This window comes from Calonectris borealis, chromosome 24 (genome assembly GCF_964195595.1).
Source record: "Calonectris borealis chromosome 24, bCalBor7.hap1.2, whole genome shotgun sequence".
NCBI lineage: Eukaryota > Metazoa > Chordata > Aves > Procellariiformes > Procellariidae > Calonectris > Calonectris borealis.
In genome coordinates this window covers 660,391-678,988 of record NC_134335.1, presented here as the reverse complement: position 1 = coordinate 678,988, position 18,598 = coordinate 660,391, and the positions used below count along the sequence as shown (strand labels likewise).

General features: G+C 52.3%; 1 protein-coding gene across 7 annotated transcripts in view; it reads left to right on the top strand.

The window, feature by feature from the left end:
• The window catches only part of CADM1 (cell adhesion molecule 1), a 164,111-nt gene that overhangs the window by 102,481 nt on the left and 43,032 nt on the right, over positions 1 to 18,598 (top strand). For all 7 annotated transcript variants that reach the window (XM_075172802.1, XM_075172797.1, XM_075172800.1 and 4 more), the window contains exons 2-5: positions 7,983 to 8,129; positions 9,247 to 9,399; positions 12,931 to 13,068; positions 14,906 to 15,061. In XM_075172802.1, the coding sequence (XP_075028903.1) occupies positions 7,983 to 8,129; positions 9,247 to 9,399; positions 12,931 to 13,068; positions 14,906 to 15,061 (594 nt within the window). The remainder of the gene's footprint in view (positions 1 to 7,982; positions 8,130 to 9,246; positions 9,400 to 12,930; positions 13,069 to 14,905; positions 15,062 to 18,598) is intronic.

Below are 18,598 nucleotides of genomic sequence, written 5' to 3'. Positions count from 1 at the left end.
TTATTTAAGAACTGTCAGACAGGTTAAGAAATTAGTTCTAAACCAGGAAAAACATAGCGCACAGCCTTCCAGCTTACCCGTGGCAGCAAAACATGTAAATTGTGTTTTTAGACATCGGAAGCTCCATCGTGGCGAGCGTGACTTGTAGGATTCCTCCTTCACGTGGTCCGAACCCATTAACTTGAAATGCGGTCGTACTCCGAAAGACTAAATTTCTGGCAATTGTTATAAATTGCTTTCTGTCACAAGATTCGGTTAGAAACGTGGAACAAAAACCTGAGATTTGCAGAACAACAGGCTTTGTTGCAGAACGGGCACTAACGCCGCGAGCCGTGCCAAAATCTTCCCCGGCCGGTCGCCGGGAGCCTGGCTGGCCGTGCCCCCCCGGGCAGTGGCGGGTAAGATCCGTATTGATCCTCAGCACCCGCCGAGGGTAACCTTTGAAGGGACAGGCGACGTATGGCCGTGGAGTTTTACCTATCGATATCTGGGTAATAGAAAGACAAGCGTGACATCTAATCCCAGCGGAGGCGACAGGTCATACGTCTGCGCTGACGCGTTACTGGTAACGGCAGGAGCGCGAGGGGAGGGGGTGAAGCGGCGTCGGTGGGAGCCGGGAGATGCTTTAGGCTGAAAAACCTTTTGGCCGACGGCGCGTGGGTTTTTGTTCTTAAGCCCCAAAGAAATATTTCGCCTCGATCATCAGCTGGGGCGCGGGCTAAGCAGTTTGTCCTCGCCGAGTGACGTACGCCCCGCCAGAGTCAGTAACGCCGAGCGTTTTAATAATTCGGGGCGGGGGGAGCGTGCTTCGGCGGAGGAGCTGCTTTCCTTTGGACTAACCGTGCCTAGCCCTGGCCGCGTAGCCTCCGCAGCATTTCACGTCGGTTTTCTCTCTCCGCACCGTTTTGGTGGCAAAGCGGCAGGAAGAATTCCCCAGTGCCGTTCCATCAGGCAGAAATTCACAGATGTTTAAAGTAAACACAGCCTCTGGTGTCAGTTCGGAGCTGTTGTCGTCTTTCATTCTTGCTCTCTGAGCAGGAAGAGCTCTAAAGGTGGCTGTAGCATTTTTTCCTCCGCAAATGTAATAGCTGTGCGCAACTTGCTCGAACTTGCAGTATATTTTTCTGAAGTGTATGTCTCATAACGTAAACAGGCTCCCCACCATAAGTGATTTTTAGCACAATCCCGCACGTTCTCCCTGAAACGAGGAGAGCAGTTTCAGCAGGGAAGTGCGAGCTGTAGCCTGGGAGGGCTGGGGAAGGGAGCCGTCTGCCACCGAAAGGTGCTGGAAGCCTTCACACGTGCGCGTGAGCTTGCTAAAATATGTACCGAGAAAGAGGGGAAGTAGGTCCCTGCGATTGCAGAGGCCGAGTAAAGCGCGTGACGCGAAGATGAAGGAGCTGGCGCTGAGGACGCCGAGCGGCAGGAGCGGTTTTGTCCCTGCGGACGACGTCAGGGAAACTCGCGGAGGGCCGCTGCGAAGAGCAGAAGCCCTGCGGTAGCCAGGGCCGGTGACGGGATCGCTGCTGGGGATCCACTTGGATTGCGTGACTGGCCGTCCCCAAACCGTACAAGCTTGTCAGCCTAGGTTTGAAGGTTTCAGGGGCACGTGGCGAGGTCTCCATCTCTTTTTCCGTTCCCTCTTCTGAGAAACGATGAACCTTTGCGCGGAATTGTTCTCTGCTTTGAAAGTAGAAGGCATCGTACGTCGCCAAGGAGCAGTTCCTTCGTTGCAGTGCACTTTGTTGGTGGTCGGCAGTACCTGTGTTTTTACGGCTCCGCGATGCTGACGTTGGGGGAACAGTTTCTGTGAACGTTAATTCCACCCACCCCACCTTTTTTTTCCGCAAACGGAAACTGGTGCTTTTAGCGTCGTCAGGTGATACCAAAACCGGTAGCAGCAGAATCGGCAGTGTCCTTTCTCAAAGCAATTCTTTTAAACCTAGCTGTAGCGGTGAAGGAAGAATGATACGCATTGAACTGGAAAGTAAAAATATATTGGTACAGGGTGAGCGTTACCCTATCCATTCGCTGTAGTCTGAGCTTCAGAGAGGGAAGCTGAGCTGCGATCCCCCCTTCCCTTCGTGTCCTTTCTGCCGGATCCGTGCGGCCGGGTTCTGGGGCTGCAGAGCGACGCCTTGCTGGAAAGCAGCTATCGCTCTCGCTGCTCGGTGAATAGGGGGTTCCGCAGGGCAAAACTTAACCCCAGCCACCGAAGATGACGGACCTGCACAGCAGAACAAACTTGAAAGTGAGGTTTTTCTAGAATTCTATTTGTTTGCCACCGTTACTCTTTTTTGAAGAGCTTTTTGCCCTGGGAAGCGGAGTTGCGTTTTGGCCGCGCTGAGTGGGTGGCTGGCCACGCAGAAGGCGTTGAAGAGGGAAGGAGAGCTGCCTGAATGCAGGGAAGTCTCAGAGGTGCCTGACTCGGGGTCCCAAAGCGGGTAATTAGATCGTATTAGGAGAGAAAGTTGCCATTTCAAAACGTTCGTCGTACATCTTGGTGGAAACCAAACTGTTGCTCTTTGGGCGGGGATCAACTTAAAGGAAGAATTGTTCAGAGATGCCCACGCGTGGCTCCAGGCTCGGTGGCCTCGGAGGGTTTCCAGGAGGGATCGTGCGTGGGTGTAAGCCGCAGCAGGCTGCCTTTTCTCCTGCCTCCCCTTGGCCCTAAAGTTTTTGCGACGAGCTTTTCCGTGCAAGTGGGTGACGGCATCCCTATCTCTGCGTACTTCAACTACCCGTGGAGGAATACAGGCTGGGCTCCAGCGTGTGTTTTGTAGGCGCTGCTTTCCAACGCCAGAGCCGGTCCTTTCCATCGCTGGGGCAGGACCTCTCCAGCTGCAGCAGCGATCGCACGGGATGAAAGCCACCTCGTGCGCTCGCGTGCGCACGTGTATTTTGTAGGCGGCCTGATCCAAAATCGTTATCATTCTTTCGCCTGTGAAAAGATGTCGTGAAATTGGCTCTGTAAAAAGCAATTGCCTTTTCTTGCCAGCACAATTAGAGCAGATCGTCCATTCTTCGCAAAAGTTCAAGTGTGACGACTGTAGCTGTTCAAAACGGTCTCTCAAGGCTTCAAGACCAGATGCACTGAGCTCCAGCAACTTCTTCCAGCGCAGCCTCGTCAATGCTCTTCTCCCTCCTTGAAGCAAAGCTGCAGAGAAATCAAGCAGCGATTGGGTTTCCTCCTTCTCCCTGCTCTGTAAGGCTCCCCATCCGATCACGAGAGAGGGTCTCTTTGGCTCCTGCGGTCTTCCCGAAGAGACGGTTCGTGATGTTTGTTTTAAAGGGTGGATGGAGAGAAACTGCTCAGCGCAGAGAAGTGACAGCAAGGAGACAAAGCTTTTGCAGGAGGCGGATCGCTAGGCGTTTATAAAAGCTGCCTACTGTTTAGCTCAACTTTGGCTGGTTATTTAAGCACCACATTCCTTTTAGGTAGCGGCAATTGATAGATGAGTTTTGACATTCAAATTACATTAATTCGGTGGATTGACCACGGTGTCATTTTTTCCTCGAACACATGAACAAATAATCTGTGTATCTGCGTGCGTTGTTTCATTTGACTCAATTTATTAAGAGGAATTTTGTTGAGGTTTACAGGCTTCCCTAGTTCAGGTATCATGAAGATTACTCTTTCCTGTCAGTGCCCTGTATACTGAATCAGCAGCGCCGCTGCTCGTGACGGAGTACCGGTGGCTCGTCTTTTGTTAGAAATTGAAGAATCGTGCTCACAAGCACGTATTTTTAATCTTGCCCGCTCTTCTCCCTGACGCTTCGCTCTATCCTGGTGTGCTACAAGGGGAGAAAGAATTGATTTTAAATGTGACCGCTGCATATGAGCCAAGGTCCCTGGGCTGTGTCCAGCTAAGAGGAACCGTTTGAAACACAGTTTACTCGTCCATGTCTGTCCTTGCGGTCCTAAAAGCAAAGGCTGCAGTGGTCTAAGGCAGAAGGACAAGCGCAAAAATTAATTGCATAGGTTCCAGCCAAGGCGGTTCCTCAAGCGTTGCATCCCTCCATCTTACTCCCCCTTCCAGTTCAGAGCGTCAAATACCATGTCATTTTTTACATTGCCCAGAGAGATTGAGTAAACGAGGCCAGAGACTTGCTTTGGGTAATAAAGGAAACACGCATAGCATTTTTTTTCCTTCCCCTTGCATTGCAGATACCTGTTCCAGCTACGCTACTTGCTCAGCAATCTTGCATCCGTATGTTGCATGCATAGGGCAGTTCACCCCGAAGGCCACCTCGGAGGCTGGCTTCTTGCGTGTTCCTTTTCCCCTCCCGCGACAGCAATGCCTTGTACTCGAGATCAAGGTGATCAGACCTCCAGGGCAGGTCCTGGAGTCTCTCCGTTGTGCGCATCGAACGCCGGGGGGAGGATTTGGGCTTTGTACTGGACTTGCCAGCAAGAAACTGCCGTCTAATACACGGGCAATGCACAGGGGCTTTTATACTCCGTTCACCTGTAGTAGATGAAAATCTATTTTTGAATTGAAATCTGTTTTGAATACCCCCAATTCCGTTGGGTTTTTCCCCCATTGGCCCTACTCGTGCCCTGCCCCCCCGATGTTGCTAATTGGCAGGTGATTTCAAGTTGGTTTCAACAGTAGCTTTCCTTTGCTGCTCTCAACTTCTGGGATTCTATGTTGGGTCCATGAACTTCATCCCCCCGCCCCCAGTCTTCCCTCTTCTGTTACAACGTGTTGTAGTGCTGTGAATGTGTCTGCTTGAACGCTCCTCAAAATACTTATGTAGGGCCAGTAAATATTTACCAAGAAACTTCCGGAAATGTTGACGTGAAGATGTGTCTGAAGCGTTCTCGCTTCACGTTGCCTTTTTCTTTCATTTAGAGTTTGTAATTGGTGCTGTTCACGGAAGTAGCTTCCTTGCCCGGGTGGGCGGGAGCAGGCAGGGGTAGAGATGCCCCAAAGCGTTAACGGGTACGCGCCGGTGCTCTCAGCTGAGCACGCGGATTTAGGTCAGCAGCGCACGAGGAGCTTTGCAGACAGCGGCCGGATTAGACGCCCTCTGACTCAGGATAAATAGGCGAAGCCCGTGAGGCTGGAGACGCTGGCTGCTTCGGGCCCTGGATTCAGCGTGTCCTTACGTGCTCCCTGCCTGTCGTGAGCCCCGGGCCCTTGGGGAGAAGAGGGACCCTGATGCCAGCCCGGACCGAGCTGCCGGACTGCTGAAGCCATCAGTCAGCGGGCTTAATGTAGCAGCATCCCGGCATGAAAAGCTTCAGTGGCTTGAACTTCAAATAATTTATTTCTAAATTACTTCTACTGTAATTCTTATTAATTCAAATAGGCTTCTAAGCTGATGTAAAATTCAGTAAACGCAAGGAACAGTTTAATGAATTGAAAATAGGATCGAGTCTTTTAAAGTAAATGTAAAAAAATACGCTAGCAATAATTGCTTAGATGGCAATCGAATCTTAATAGCTTTGTTAATGATTTGTAGTGAATATTGCGTTTATGAGAACATATCAAGCTGATCCTTGTGCAAGAACCTTGTTTTGAACGGCTTTGATAAAATTATTCCCCAGAAGCAGTTAGTAACGTTTAATATTTCTGCTTGCACTGCTTCTGAGGTATTTGAATGTCGTCTGCGCTGGAGCCTGCCGGCGGCTCTTGAGGCTCGGGTCTGCGCTGCCGTGGCGGGTCCATGGTTTCCTCTAGCGGGGTGAGAGGCCGCGCGGGCGGTCGACGCGGCTCTTGGTGGCTGGCCCTCGGGCTCCGCGCGGCCGGTACGTGGGCGATGGGTTTTGGGCGGGCCCCGAGCGCGGGAGGGGAGACGCGTGCCCCACGCGGGGCGGTGCTGACGTCACTAGGTCCGGTGCGAAGCAGCGGGTGCAACGACAGGCTGTCATCTTTTAACGCAGTTGTCTTTAACCAGCTCTGCACCCCCTGGCCTGGGTATGAAGCCTTACACCACGCGGACGGTAATTTATTTTGTTAAGTAACGGTTGTATCCCCCCCCGCCATCAGGTGGGGGGTACTACTTGACAAACTTGCGCATTACAGCGGTGAGAAACCTTCAAGAACACTGTGTTACGGGCAGAGGTAGCGTGGCGGACGGCTGGATGCTCGTCCTCAGCTCCGAGGGATTTGAGCATGATCAGCCTGAGTGGGGGAGTGGGGCAGGAGCCGGGAAAGTGTCCGTGACGGGCTCCTTGCGCCTCCTGCGACGGGCCTGGGGGACTCTCCTCCGGCACGGCTGTTACGCTGGTTGAGAACAACTTTTTGGGTGGCTGTTCAAAGTTCGTCAATCTGGAGAAACGAAATTTGTACCAAGAGGGCAGAAAAAACGTGCCGAGGCTTCAACTCGTTGCCGTCAGGCGTGGAAAGGCGCCTGACGATTCATCGGTCTCTCCAAACGACGCAAACTTTTTGTCAAACATTTGTTTCCAAGGCGTCTCAAATGATAAAAGTGAGTCAAAAAGCACGAAAGGTGAAGGCGAGGCGAGAGAAAAACTAGAGCGTGAATAACATCCCCAGATTTACTGTTTGCAGACTTGCTGTCAAAATGCTGCATTTTTGCGTTTTTCGCGGCGAGCTGGGGCGCTGGCCCTCTCCCTGCCGGTCTCCGTGCAAAGGCAGCGGCTGATCAGCAGAGGGCTTCTGCTGGCCGCCCAGCCCTCGGCCAGGTGCCCACGAACCCTCGCTTCGATGGGCAAACGGGCCGTCAAAGCGCCGGCGTTCCTCCCGCTCTGCTTCGCCTCCTGCTCCGTGGCGCCTGCGTGGTTTGAGAGCGGCCCTCGGTCGTTACCGGAAGGGACTCCAATTAGCGTTCCCCTGGCTGGGGCCCCTCCCCCGGGTGGTGTCCCCCGGTCCTGCCTTGGCTCCGCGCCCCTCCAGCTGGCTTGCCGGTCCTGACGAGAGTCCCGGTAGCTATGGAAAAACAGAAATGCAAAGCGCTTTTTTCAAATTCCCATCCTCTGCATTCTTTAACACGTGAAGCGAATTTCTCAGCGTGCGTGTGATGTAATGACTCGATTCATTAGGAGGAGAGTTTTCGAGGTGATGACCTGTAAATGATTACAAGGCTCCCGCAGCATAATTGCATCAAATTCTTTTTTTCCTGCCTCTGGACATTAATAGCGCCTACTGATTACACAGAGTGAGTAAAAACCGCTTCCCTGAAGTCTGTCTGCTCCAGTCAAAGGATGAATGCTTCTTTCAGCGCATTGTTCTTTCGAGGTAATTTAACAAAATTCATCCGTGGAGGGAGGCAGCGAATTTCTGGCGGTTCCATGCGTGTGGCGTGGAACTTGCTCCCTGCGGCCGGTACGAGTATTAAAGCGTGGAGGGGCGTGTGGCGGCCAGCGCGATCTTTCCCTCGTCCTCTGCCTTTGGTCGTGCTTTAAAATACAGCCGAGAGAATGTGCCGGGGTAAAATGGCTCCTTTGCAATGAAGAGCGTGCTCCGTAATGAGGCCGAACAGCGGTCATTTTGCAAACAGCCGTGGAGCAGTCCCTCTTCCCCTGTTCCCGTCGCAGAGCTCCCTTCCAGCTACTCCTCTTTAATTTAGTGGTGGCCAGCGCAGTGTCGGGGGGAGGAGCCCTACTCGTATGCCCTGGCGTTGCTGTGCTGAGGGTTTGTCGGGCGGGAATTGTACCTGCGCAGTGAAATTGGCATCAGTCCCAGCAAAAACCAAACGCGGCTGCGCGAGGTATGTCTGGTTAGTTGCTGGGGGGGGAAAAGGGCGAGGGTCCCGCTTCCGGATAACCCCAGCTGGCTGGAGGACCCCGGGCCGGGACTCCTCCGTTGCCTGCCCAGGGTTCCCCCCCAGAACACACCAGCTCTGCCCCAGTTAGGCTGGGCGGATAAAAGCCCGAGATCGTTTTGGCGGGGCGGCCGGTGGGTTGTGCCGCTGGGCGCGGTTTGCAGGAGCGCTGAGCGCTTTTCGTTCCCAAAGGACCCTTGCTGGCGTCGTTTCCCAGTTTGCTGTTTCATCTTTGCTCTCTTCCGAAGGTGATGGTCAGAACTTGGTTACCGAAGATGTGACGGTGGTGGAGGGAGACGTCGCCACCATCAGCTGCCGAGTCAAGAACAGCGACGACTCGGTGATTCAGCTCCTGAATCCCAACAGACAGACGATTTATTTCAGAGATTTCAGACGTAAGTTCCATCTTCCCTTGCTTGATAGCAACTTTTCCTGCGCCTCGCTTGCGCTCGGGAGAAAGCGTTTGCGGAGATCTCTTCTTTTAATGTAATGCTAGGCACTTAAAGTTTAGCCGGTTCTTTAGAGGGGAGATGAGACAGGCAGTCATAATCTTTCTCCCTAATTGAAACCTTGATGGTCCCCTTTAAAAGTCAGGCCGTCTTACTCTGCAATAGGAATTGATTGTAGTAATTCAGGGCGAATTGCAATTGAGTGCCAAATATTTAGCTGACACAAACAAATTGAATAGGCCAACGCCGAGACGGTTCTCAGAGGTAATCTGTTTGGTTCCAAGACGGAAAATTTCAAGACCATCTATGCTTCTTTATAACCAAAACAAAATCTCCCGACGCTGCCGCGGCCAGTGAATGAGTCTGGCTTTGTTTCCTGTTGCGACAATGCCACAGAGCATGGTGGCTGCAGTGAAAGGCTTTAAATTGTCTGCGTTACTGTTGCTGCGGGGACGGGACACGGCGGCACGTTGTGCCCAGCGTCGTGGAAACGCGCGGCAGACCGCGTTCCCTTCCGAGGCGTTGTGTGATCTAACGCGTACACGTGGCGGGGCCGGCTCCCTCCACGTGCGCCGCTACCCGAGGCCCTTCTGTTCGGCTGGTGAGATTTAAAATGCCTGGTTTCCAAATTCCTAAAAGCATTTGGACAGCCGTTACTGGTCAGGAAGCAAATTTTAAACTATACTTTTCCCAATTCTGTCATCTTTCACGCTGTCCCTAGTCCGCTGTCTGCACACAGTCAGGAATGGGTGCATGCGGAAGTGGGTTTTCACAACAAGCGATTTACCTACCTGTCCCTAGGCCATCTGGTAATAAAACGGTGTCCAAAGGTTTGATACCGTGCCTGTGGTTTGCTTACGTCGATTCTGTGTATGATCTGAGAACAGAAATGCTTCACAGGCCCAGCCGCAGAGGTAAGAAGCAGGGTGGAAGCCGCGGTGGGGAGCCCGCGGGGGGCTTGTCTAGATGCTGCTGCCGCTTTTGCCGGCCTTGGACTCGTCGTGCGGTGCGAGGGGACGCTGCGCCTCCCGTCGCGGTCACTAAGGGTGTGCTTGCTCCGCAGCGCTGAAGGACAGCAGGTTCCAGCTGGTGAACTTCTCCAACAGCGAGCTCCGAGTGTCCTTGACAAACGTCTCCATTTCTGACGAAGGAAGGTACTTCTGCCAGCTCTACACTGATCCCCCCCAGGAGATTTATACCACGATTACAGTGCTCGGTAAGGAGCGAACAGCTGCTCGCGGTGAACTTTGTAATCCCCGGACGCGCAGGGTCAGCGGGCTGGGGCTCCGCGCGGCGTGCGGAGAGCTCCAGCCGCCCAGAGAGAGCGACAAAACACAGCGAGGGCTGCGTGCCGAGCGCTCTCCCGCTGGAGACCAGCTCAGCTCTTCAGCAGCTCAGCGCGGCTCGGGGCTTCAACCTGCAGAGACGAGATTTTCAAGGGTTGCCAGCGAATGCCGAGCGGGTTCTCCGGTGGCGCGCCACAGCCCGTGCGGCGCCTTCCTCCCTTGCAAGGCCTCCCTGCTTGCACCTGAGCCTCTCTCCGTGGCTTACGTCGTGGGTGGCGGGGCGCTCGGGTCTTCCCCTTCTTGTTCGCAGGCGGTTTTTGGCTTCAAAGAATTAGCAGAGGTGCAAGCGTGAGGTGTTGTCCGCTTCCAAGCCTCCCTTTTACTTGGGCAGGTCACTTGGAAAGGCTGCGAGGTTTACGGCCCTTTTTGGAGTGGGGCTTAACACCAGCCTTCGCTTGCAGACAGCCTGCAAGGGTGAGTTGTTTGTGCTCTCGCTGCTCCGTAAGAGTATCCGAGGGAATTGCTTGGCTTTTCGGGCAGGTCCGGGCCTGCCAACGTAGGGCGGGAGAAGGCGCGTTTCTTGGGAAGAAGGGAGATCAGTTGCAGTGGTCGCGTCTCGTTCGGTGAAGAGAGCAAGAAGTCAGCCGGAAAGCAAAAGCTGTAGAAAATGTCTTTCAGCAATTATCTGATGTGCAGAGGGAAAATAAATTCACGTGAATGCTTCGTAGCGTGGTAGAACTGTTCGCTTTATGAATGTTGTGTTTTCAATAATCAGACGACTATGATCACATACCGAATCTTCTCTTCCGAAACGTGGGGATTTGAGAGATTGCATTTTAATGACGAATGACAGCATCCTTGCCCATCGACGATACTCCTTAAGGGCAAATATTACTAACGGCATCGCGGGTGAACCTCCCGCCCTCGTGAAGATGCGTAAGTTTTGGCGCGTCTGTCAGTTGACTTACATATTCAGGGAAATCTTGAGTTCAACTACTGGAAAGCGATAGCCTCCTGTGAGTTTTAGGGAAAATGTGTTTCACATGTAAAAGAAGGTGAGGTCTCTCGTTTGACATCGTGAGTTGGCTCGTTTGCTTAGGAGCGGCTGCTTGCAGAGCTGAAGTTAATTCTGCCCCCTTCCCTTCGCTCCCTCCTGCTTTGCCAGGCTGCGGTGCCTGTGCAGCCGCAAGACCGATGCGGTTACCAATAATAGCAGCTCGCGCTATTAGAGCTGTTCCTGCAGATTAGCAGCGGCTCTTAAGACTATTAATAGGAGAACCTGAATCACAGAGGGTGACTTAATGTAAGATCTCACTCGCTGATTAGTTTAAATCTTCCTTCTTTTATTTAATGAGATTTGGTTCTTAGCTTTTTATACGTTGTTTAAATAATGTTTATAAGCAGTTCTACTATGGCTATTACGTTTATCAGCATCTTCAAAGTTTCAGTGCGCTTTCGGGTATTCGTAGGAACAGGAAGCTCCCTCGCAGCTCCCCTCTCTGATCACCCACACCGTTTGTTGGATTTCATGTCACTGCTAACCACGATAAGAAGGTGTTTGAAGTAACAGTACTTACTTTATTCACCTATAAGGCAGCGCTGCATCTCTTCCCAGTGGGAGACAAAATGCAGTTCGGGGGGATTTTTTTTTGAGCGTGAATCGCGCCTCAGAATTCAGGGGAAAGTCTGTTTTCTTGCCCCGTACTTCAGTTCTGTTTGAGAAGGACTTGCAGCACGGCCAGCGCGTGCCTGCCTTTCCCCCAGATCCGTAAAGCGGCGGGTGTTTTCTCTCCGCCTTTGTCGCACACGCCAGCCAAACCTCAGTTCGCAGAGCAGGCGGCGAAGATGGGTGTTTGTTGTTAGGAGACGAAGGAGGGGACTGTTTATCTCGCTAGCGTTTGTACGGAGAGATCGGGTACCGTGACTCCAAGGATAACACCTCTTTCCTGTCTTCCTTGTTACTGACTCTGTGATTAGAAGAAAGAAATGAGCCGGGGCAGGGGAGTGGTTCTCGGTGTCGGTATATGGCTGGTCCCATTCCCCACCAAAGATCGCGTGGTCATCACTCAGACTTCGGTATATCCTAAGTTCTGTCGAAGAGCAGTTTTGCCCATCTGCTTGTAATGATCCTCCCTGCGGAGAGCGGAGCAAAGTTTTGAGCCGTCCTTCGTGGTCAGTATTCGGGGAGAGCTTCGCCCTTGCTTTTTCCTGCGTTAGCAGCGCGCTTCCCCCCGCTCTCCCGTGTGCTTCAGTGTCTTCTGTGACACGATCCATAGATTTATTCACGCTTAATTGGGACACGTGAAAACCTCAACGATGTAGCCCGTTCTGTTCTTTTTAGAGAAAAGCCACAAGTGACTAATGAGTCCATTTGATCATCTGGATGGTATTTATGCATATTTGTTCTTCATTAGCTCACAAACATGCTAGTCGCATTTGAACTATGCAGTTGCTTCATCATACTCGTCAGAGCAAAGTTGAGTTTCCTTTGGAAGTTCTGGGTTTTTTCTGCAGCCGCACAAACTCTTGATGTTCATTTTTTCCTGTTTTTTGCCTTACTAGCCACCAGTGCTTTCATGGGGAAGAGATTCCTTTCTTCTGTGTCGTAATTTTTAAGCCCGTTGGTCACACCTCTGGGTTGTGCTGCCGCGGCGGTTATCCCCCTGAAGTTCTGGCCTGTTTCTGAATATTACTGGATGATTTCTCATTGCCTGCAGTCTCCTGGCTTTGCGTTTTGCAAGGAGGCACGTGTCTGGGGAGAACGGCAAATTGCCATCCCAGAGGAGCTGCCGTACGACGCGAGTGCCTGCCACTGGGTGCAGGGCTGGCGCGCTCCTCTCTGGGGTGGTTTTGTGTTTGGTTTGGTGGGGGACACGGTGTTGTTTCAAAGGAGATGGCACTCCACTCTGGGCTTGTGCTCGGAGGCTTTTTCAGCGTCTTAAATGAGCTTGGTGTTTGCTGGCCTGCCTCCGCTCCGTACGGCTCAGGCTTGGAGCTGAACAGCAGGAGGGAGAAATCGCCTTGCGAGGTTAGAGGCACAGTAAGTAACGCACTTCCAAATGTCAGCTTTTGTGTTTCCTCTCCTTGTCAGAAGAAGTCAAGAAACGCGCGTGCAGTCAAGCTGTGTTTTTAAACAGCAACATACCCAACCGAGGAGCGCAGAAGACTAAGGCTCTTCCCTGGAACGGTGCCTGCCTGGGAGGGAGAACAGAAAGTTACAAATTTGATAAGTAATCATTTGCGAAACTAGGGTGGTTATTAGGTGGAGAATGAAAGTGCCTACTCCGATTACTGTGAAACCGCCTATCAAAGGATCTGATCGATTGAAAGATCAAATAAATGCTGGTGGCTAGTTTCCTCCAGTAGATTCTATGGGTTTTCCTGAAGGTTTTGTCTTGTGTTAGTGATCAAAAAATGTTTGTTTTCATCAAGAATGTGTTGTGTTGTTTCTTTCGCTGTAGTCCCGCCACGCAATCTGGTAATTGATATCCAGAAAGAAGTCGCCGTTGAGGGAGAAGAGATTGAGCTGAACTGCACTGCCATGGCCAGCAGACCAGCCACCACCATCAGATGGTTCAAAGGAAACAAGGAGCTAACCGGTAGATGTATCCTCTCGGTCACTTGCTTTTTTCAGATAGCTGAAATGATTTGTGTAATGCTGGGTATTTGTTCTCTGTTGCCAGTTTGAGGGGGAAAAAAAAGAAAGGGGAAAAAAAAAAAAGTAGAGCAAGCTGCTTTAAGCGCCAGCTCGGGAACAAAGGAATATGTGGGCAGACAGATTATTCTCTAACGCAGGAGGGCTGAACTCTATTTTGTCCTCTGCCTACCGGCCAGACTCGAGTGCAGGGTTCTGGAGTCTTTCTGTAAGCGCAGGTGACCTTGAGGAGCCCCAAAGCTGTGCGTTGGATCTCTTTCTGCGGTGGTTCGTGTAGCTTTCTGCCCTGCTTTTGGTACGAGCAGGCTCATCTGCGCTTCGGGCTGTAACTGTTTCCAATTCACCGCCCGGTCTAGCTCTCTTGTTTATAGAGCGTTTTCTCTGTGCTCCGTTGAATATGCATACAAGACGGGTTTCTCCCACTCCCCGAAGCCTGCTTGCTCCTGGTGTTTGCACATTCGAGTCACTGGCTCTGATTGCATGTGACGTGCTGTTAGTTTAAGTCTGCCTGTAGACGTGAGCTTGGTTGACAACACCTTTGTGCTTTACCCAGTCTGAGGCTCTGAAGGGCTCTCTACAGAAGTCCGGGCTCCTTACTTCAAATCCACCCCCCTACACGGGCAAGAGAAAACCCTCTCCTTAAGTCCAACGCCGGCGAGCATCCGAGCAGGAGACGTGCCGAGAGCGCGCTGACAAAGGTGGGGTGCAAACCCGCCGCCGCGCAAAGCGGTGCCCCACTGATCCCCAGCACCGCTTGTCATCGACGTGGTGCGGGACCTCCCAGTCATCCCTTCCCTTCCCCCTTCCGGCGGGCGGCAGCGCGACAGGACGTCTCCCTTCCTGCTTGACCTGTCCGGCTTCTTGGTTGAGTTTTCCTGTGTCGGCAGTCGAGTCCCAGCTTTCCTGTCTCTCGGAAGCCCGCTGGGCTGAGTAGTGGCTTCTGGCAGGACCAGCTCACCCTGCTGAAGCCTCGGGTATTTTTTTTTAAACAGAAGTAGGGAAACTGTTTAAACAGAAATAGGGAAACGCAACTGCGGGCTGTGAAGTGTGGCTTTGCCCATCAGAAAGCCTTTCCTCTAAATACCAAGGGGTGTCGCTTTCTGCGGCCGTCCTCTGTTTCACTTGACTATATTGTACAGAAATACTGTGTGGTTGAAAAACCTCTGCTACAAAACGTTTTGACTGTGAATTCTTAAATGAAAAGCCACAGATAAGAGTATGGGAGGACGAAGCGGAGGTGCGTTGTCAGCAAGCGCTGGCTGAGTTCCTGGAAAAATCCTTTTTCTCCTGTCTTGTCTTTTCTCCCTCCTTGTTTCCGTGCCGTGCGTTACGGCATCCTTCAGGCAGCCAGTCCTGAACTGTGCTATTCCCTCCCTCAAACCACCGTGCTATTCTCCCCTTCAAAGGGAGCGCCGCTGAAACGCTTCGGCCTATCGATACTACTTTTAATTAAGTTAATCTGTTTAATCGCTTTTCTAGCTAATTGTTGATTCAAGAGTGGGAGGGGATTTGTGTAGCTCATTGATTTAAGAGTTTGGGGATTTGGGGACGGTGTAAGGGGATTGTTAATCATTGCGGTAACGTAGTGAGGACTTTAATTGGCAACAGCCTCGGGGGGAGGTGTGCTACTTCTTGCGCCCGCGCCCCCCGCCCCAAGCCTGGGTGGCTGCAGGGGGGGGACGCGATGCGGCGGGGAGGTGTCACCTGGGCACGGCAAGGAGGGAGGTGACCTGGGGGCAGTAGGCGCTCCCTCCGTGACCACCCTCCGCTCTCCCCGGCAGGCAAGTCGGAAGTGGAGCAGTGGTCCGACATGTACACGGTGACCAGCCAGCTGGTGCTGAAGGTGGGACGGGAGGACGACGGGGTCCCTGTCATCTGCCTGGTGGATCACCCTGCTGTCAAAGACTTGCAGACGCAGCGTTACCTGGAAGTCATGTGTGAGTAGCAGAACTTTAATTCTCTTAACCTGTAAAACGTGTAAAATCGCTCACCTAAGAGTTCAGGAACTGTTCACTACGTGGTAAAATCACAGCGTAGCGGGGCTTTATATCCTGTTATTTAAAAACTGAAATCAAAATGCTGGGTACCACTTCACGGGTTAAGCCACGGCTTTTCCCAGCCCTTCTGCGACACGAGAAATACTTCTCTTAAGGAATAACTTTCCGTACATAGAATTCGCAGCGTCGGAGGTTCCTGGCTGGGCTTCGTAATTGTCAGAACAGATTAAATCTGAGTATTTTTCTTTTAGCAACCTACTTATCTCTTTGAAAAGTGCTCCTCTGCTACCACATCAAAGCGACTGGCCAGCATCGCGAGGTTACTGGCGAAAACTTGGCACCGTGCGAAAGAAACGCGGTATTGTGCGTTGTGACCATACAGCACCAACTGCTTTTCTAAATCAGAGTAACACGAGTTACGTGGAATCTGTAGTAACACCGCTGATTAAGGCCAACCTATTTTCTGTAATGCTCCTAACATGTTCGGTGTTAATAATGCATTTCCCTTCATCTAGGAACTGCTCTACTGTATATGACGTTACGGGGTTTACGAGCAGCTACCTGGAAATACCAGGGGTCCCAAATGCAGCCTGACTTGCAGCTGGTGGAGATAACGGAGCTGCTGCATCCGCGTGCCCCTACCCAGAAAATGGCTCCCAAAAGCAAAGTCAAGACGGTCCTCGCAGCAAGGCTGGCGTGCCGCGGCAAACCGGGGTGCTGGGGCGACTCAAAGAGCTTGTTTTTATCGGTGCGCTTCAACTATGACATTGCCCGAAAAGGGGAAGAGGAAGTTTTGTATTAATTTATTTCGTCTGCTTCATTATGTAGTTTCATTATGAACATCTTGGTTACAATTCTCATATCTCTGAAACTCGCGGGAAGTAATGTTCCCGTAATGAGGAAAACAGAAATGATCAGATACTACCTAAATTGGCAGATACTAGATTTCTTGCGACTGTGCTAATGTGTAATTCATTTATGCAAACTTAACGTCCATTAACATTTCTTGTAGAGCTTCATTAGCTTTAATAATACATTAGCACCTTTGTGAGGCTTGATCAAATACTTAACGGGGAAGAAAAAATCCCATCTCCCCTGTTATGCGGAGGTATTGAAATCTTGCCGGGTTTCTTCCCTTTGGTTGAAAGGGCATCAGAGTGCCGTTAGGCTTCCTTCCAGAAATTCCCCTGAAATCCTGATCGTTTGATGGGATAGGAGAGGGCCACTGCTTCTGCAAAAAATTTAACAACGTTTTTTCCGCTCTTCCTCAAGTAAACCCCTTCTTGAGTACGGTCGTTTGCAGCCTTCCCCGCGCCGTGAAGGCAAAGCACAGGTAAACTGCGGTTATTTGGATGTCCTACGGGACGCGTGCAATCTTCAGCTAATGCGCTGGAGGCTCCCGTTGCATCCGTGGCAGAGGCTGCTGCCCGTAGCGCTGATTTTAGCGTCCCCGTGGGTTGTTGCGGAGCTCTTTGTTGGAATGGAGCTAGCGCAGAGCCTCCTCGGAAGGGAACGGGGATGAGTGGGAAACGGGTTTGGTTTTGTGTTCCGGTCTGAGTGAATCTCTGAGCTTGTTAAAAGCAATGGTGTTTATATACGGGGACTTGACCCACGTTAGTCCAGCCCCTTCCTTCAGCGGGCAGCAGCAGATGGCTCGAGAGAAGAGTACCAGCAGAAGAACGTGTCATGCGTCATAACCTTGCGGCTCCCAGCAATTAGCGGCTCCGGGACTTCGTGTGCTGGAGTCCATCCAGACATTTGCATTCAATACCTGCTGTTGGACCTGAACTTAGGGTAGAAAAGGCACCTACAGAGCAAACTTTTGCCCTTGAGCTTTTCCTGCCTCGGGCTGATGCCTTGTTGGCCGATGGGAGAGCGTGGGCAGGAGGAAGATCCTCTTGTCTTCGCGGACTGGCATCTCGATCGGAGCTCCTGCGGACGGGGGCTTGGCCTCGTGGGGAACTTGGGCTCCCTCAGCCAGACCTAGCTGACGCTTTCTCAGTTGCGTTTCAGGTACGGGGTTTGCAGTCGGAGCGAAGGACTCCTCCCGACTGACCGCTTTGTGCGCTTCCGCTGACCACCGCGCAGGCACGCCGACTGCCGAACCCCCCGGCCGCGGCAGCCCGCGCTGGCTGCTCTCCTGTGCGTGCGCTGGTTGCTGCTTTTCTTGCAGCCGGAGAGACGTCGCTCCAGACCCGTCAGCTCTGCGGCTTGCTCAAGTGTCTGCTCTTACGTTCTCTCCCCGTAAGTCCTGCCCGTTCCCGCCACGGGCGCAGCAGATCCGCCTCTTCGGAGCGTCAGCAGGGCATGGGAAAATACTCTTCTCAGCAGAGGTTGTATTCCTCTGCACTTAGTGTATCCAACTCAAGCATGAAATGCGTTGGGGAAGGACAGAAGGATGATGGATGGAGCCTTCTCAGATAATGAGGGATTTTTTTGTCTGACTAAATTCTAGAGTACGGAGAGATTTTTTGTAAGGTGTGACTCAAAAGCTGTGGGGTTTTTTTTTCCCCCCAAGAAAAAATCAGGCAGAAAACTGCATAGTTGGGAACGTGGGGAGGGGAGGGGTGGGACCCTTGTCGTCGCAGGAAATGGTTCAGAATGCGCCCCGCAAAAGGGAGCAGACCCTGAGCCGCCTGCAGATTGTGCCCTTTGGAGGCGGGCGATCTCGAAACGAAAACAGGCGTTTTCCCAGGTTACTCTCCCACGCGGTCCAGCCGTTTTCCGAGAAGAATATGCCGCTGTTGCTCCTCGCGAGCTGCTGAGGGGCTGCGGCGGTGGCTTCTGTGACGCTCCCCCGGGAGAGCTGGGGCGCAGGCGGGGTGCAGGCTCAGGGTGGCTGATCGCAGAGAGGAGGAGGGGGGCGTTTATTCCTCCAGAGTTCCTTCGGTCTGCCTTCAAAATGTTTACCTTTTCCCTTTTTAAGGTGATTTTCTCGAAGCTAGGTGTGTCAAATGTCTTTTGGTAAATGAGGACCTTAAGTGTCATTGACAGTCTGGAGCGTTTGTACTTTGGCTTGCTTGGGGGTGTTGCCAAAAATGTGTATTTAGTTTATTGAAATGGTCTCCTCCGCTAAAAAAAGAAAGGAAGGTGCAGAAATTTAAGTCTGCAAAGTGACCTACTTCGCTCTGTTTTAAAAGCAATTCATTTGAACGTTTTCTTCTGTGCTGTAGTTCAAAGAACATTGCAGACTTTGGGGGTTTGGGCAGTTGCTCAGCAGCTTCAGGAAGACATTTCTGAACGGCTGCTGGCCTCCTCACGGCAGGCTGGGCTTGTTCCCGACGTCCTCAGCCGGGAGGGAGGAAGCAGGCAGCGCCCTTGGGGGGGACAGGCAGAGCAGTTTCAGACCCTCCGCAGGGGGAGGCGCGGGGCTCGTCGCAGCGGTTGGTCTTGCGGCCCCGGCGCGCCCCGCGCGCGTGCGGCACCGAGCCCCCGCCGCCTCGGCCGAGATGGGACGAGGCGGTGGTTGGCTCTGCT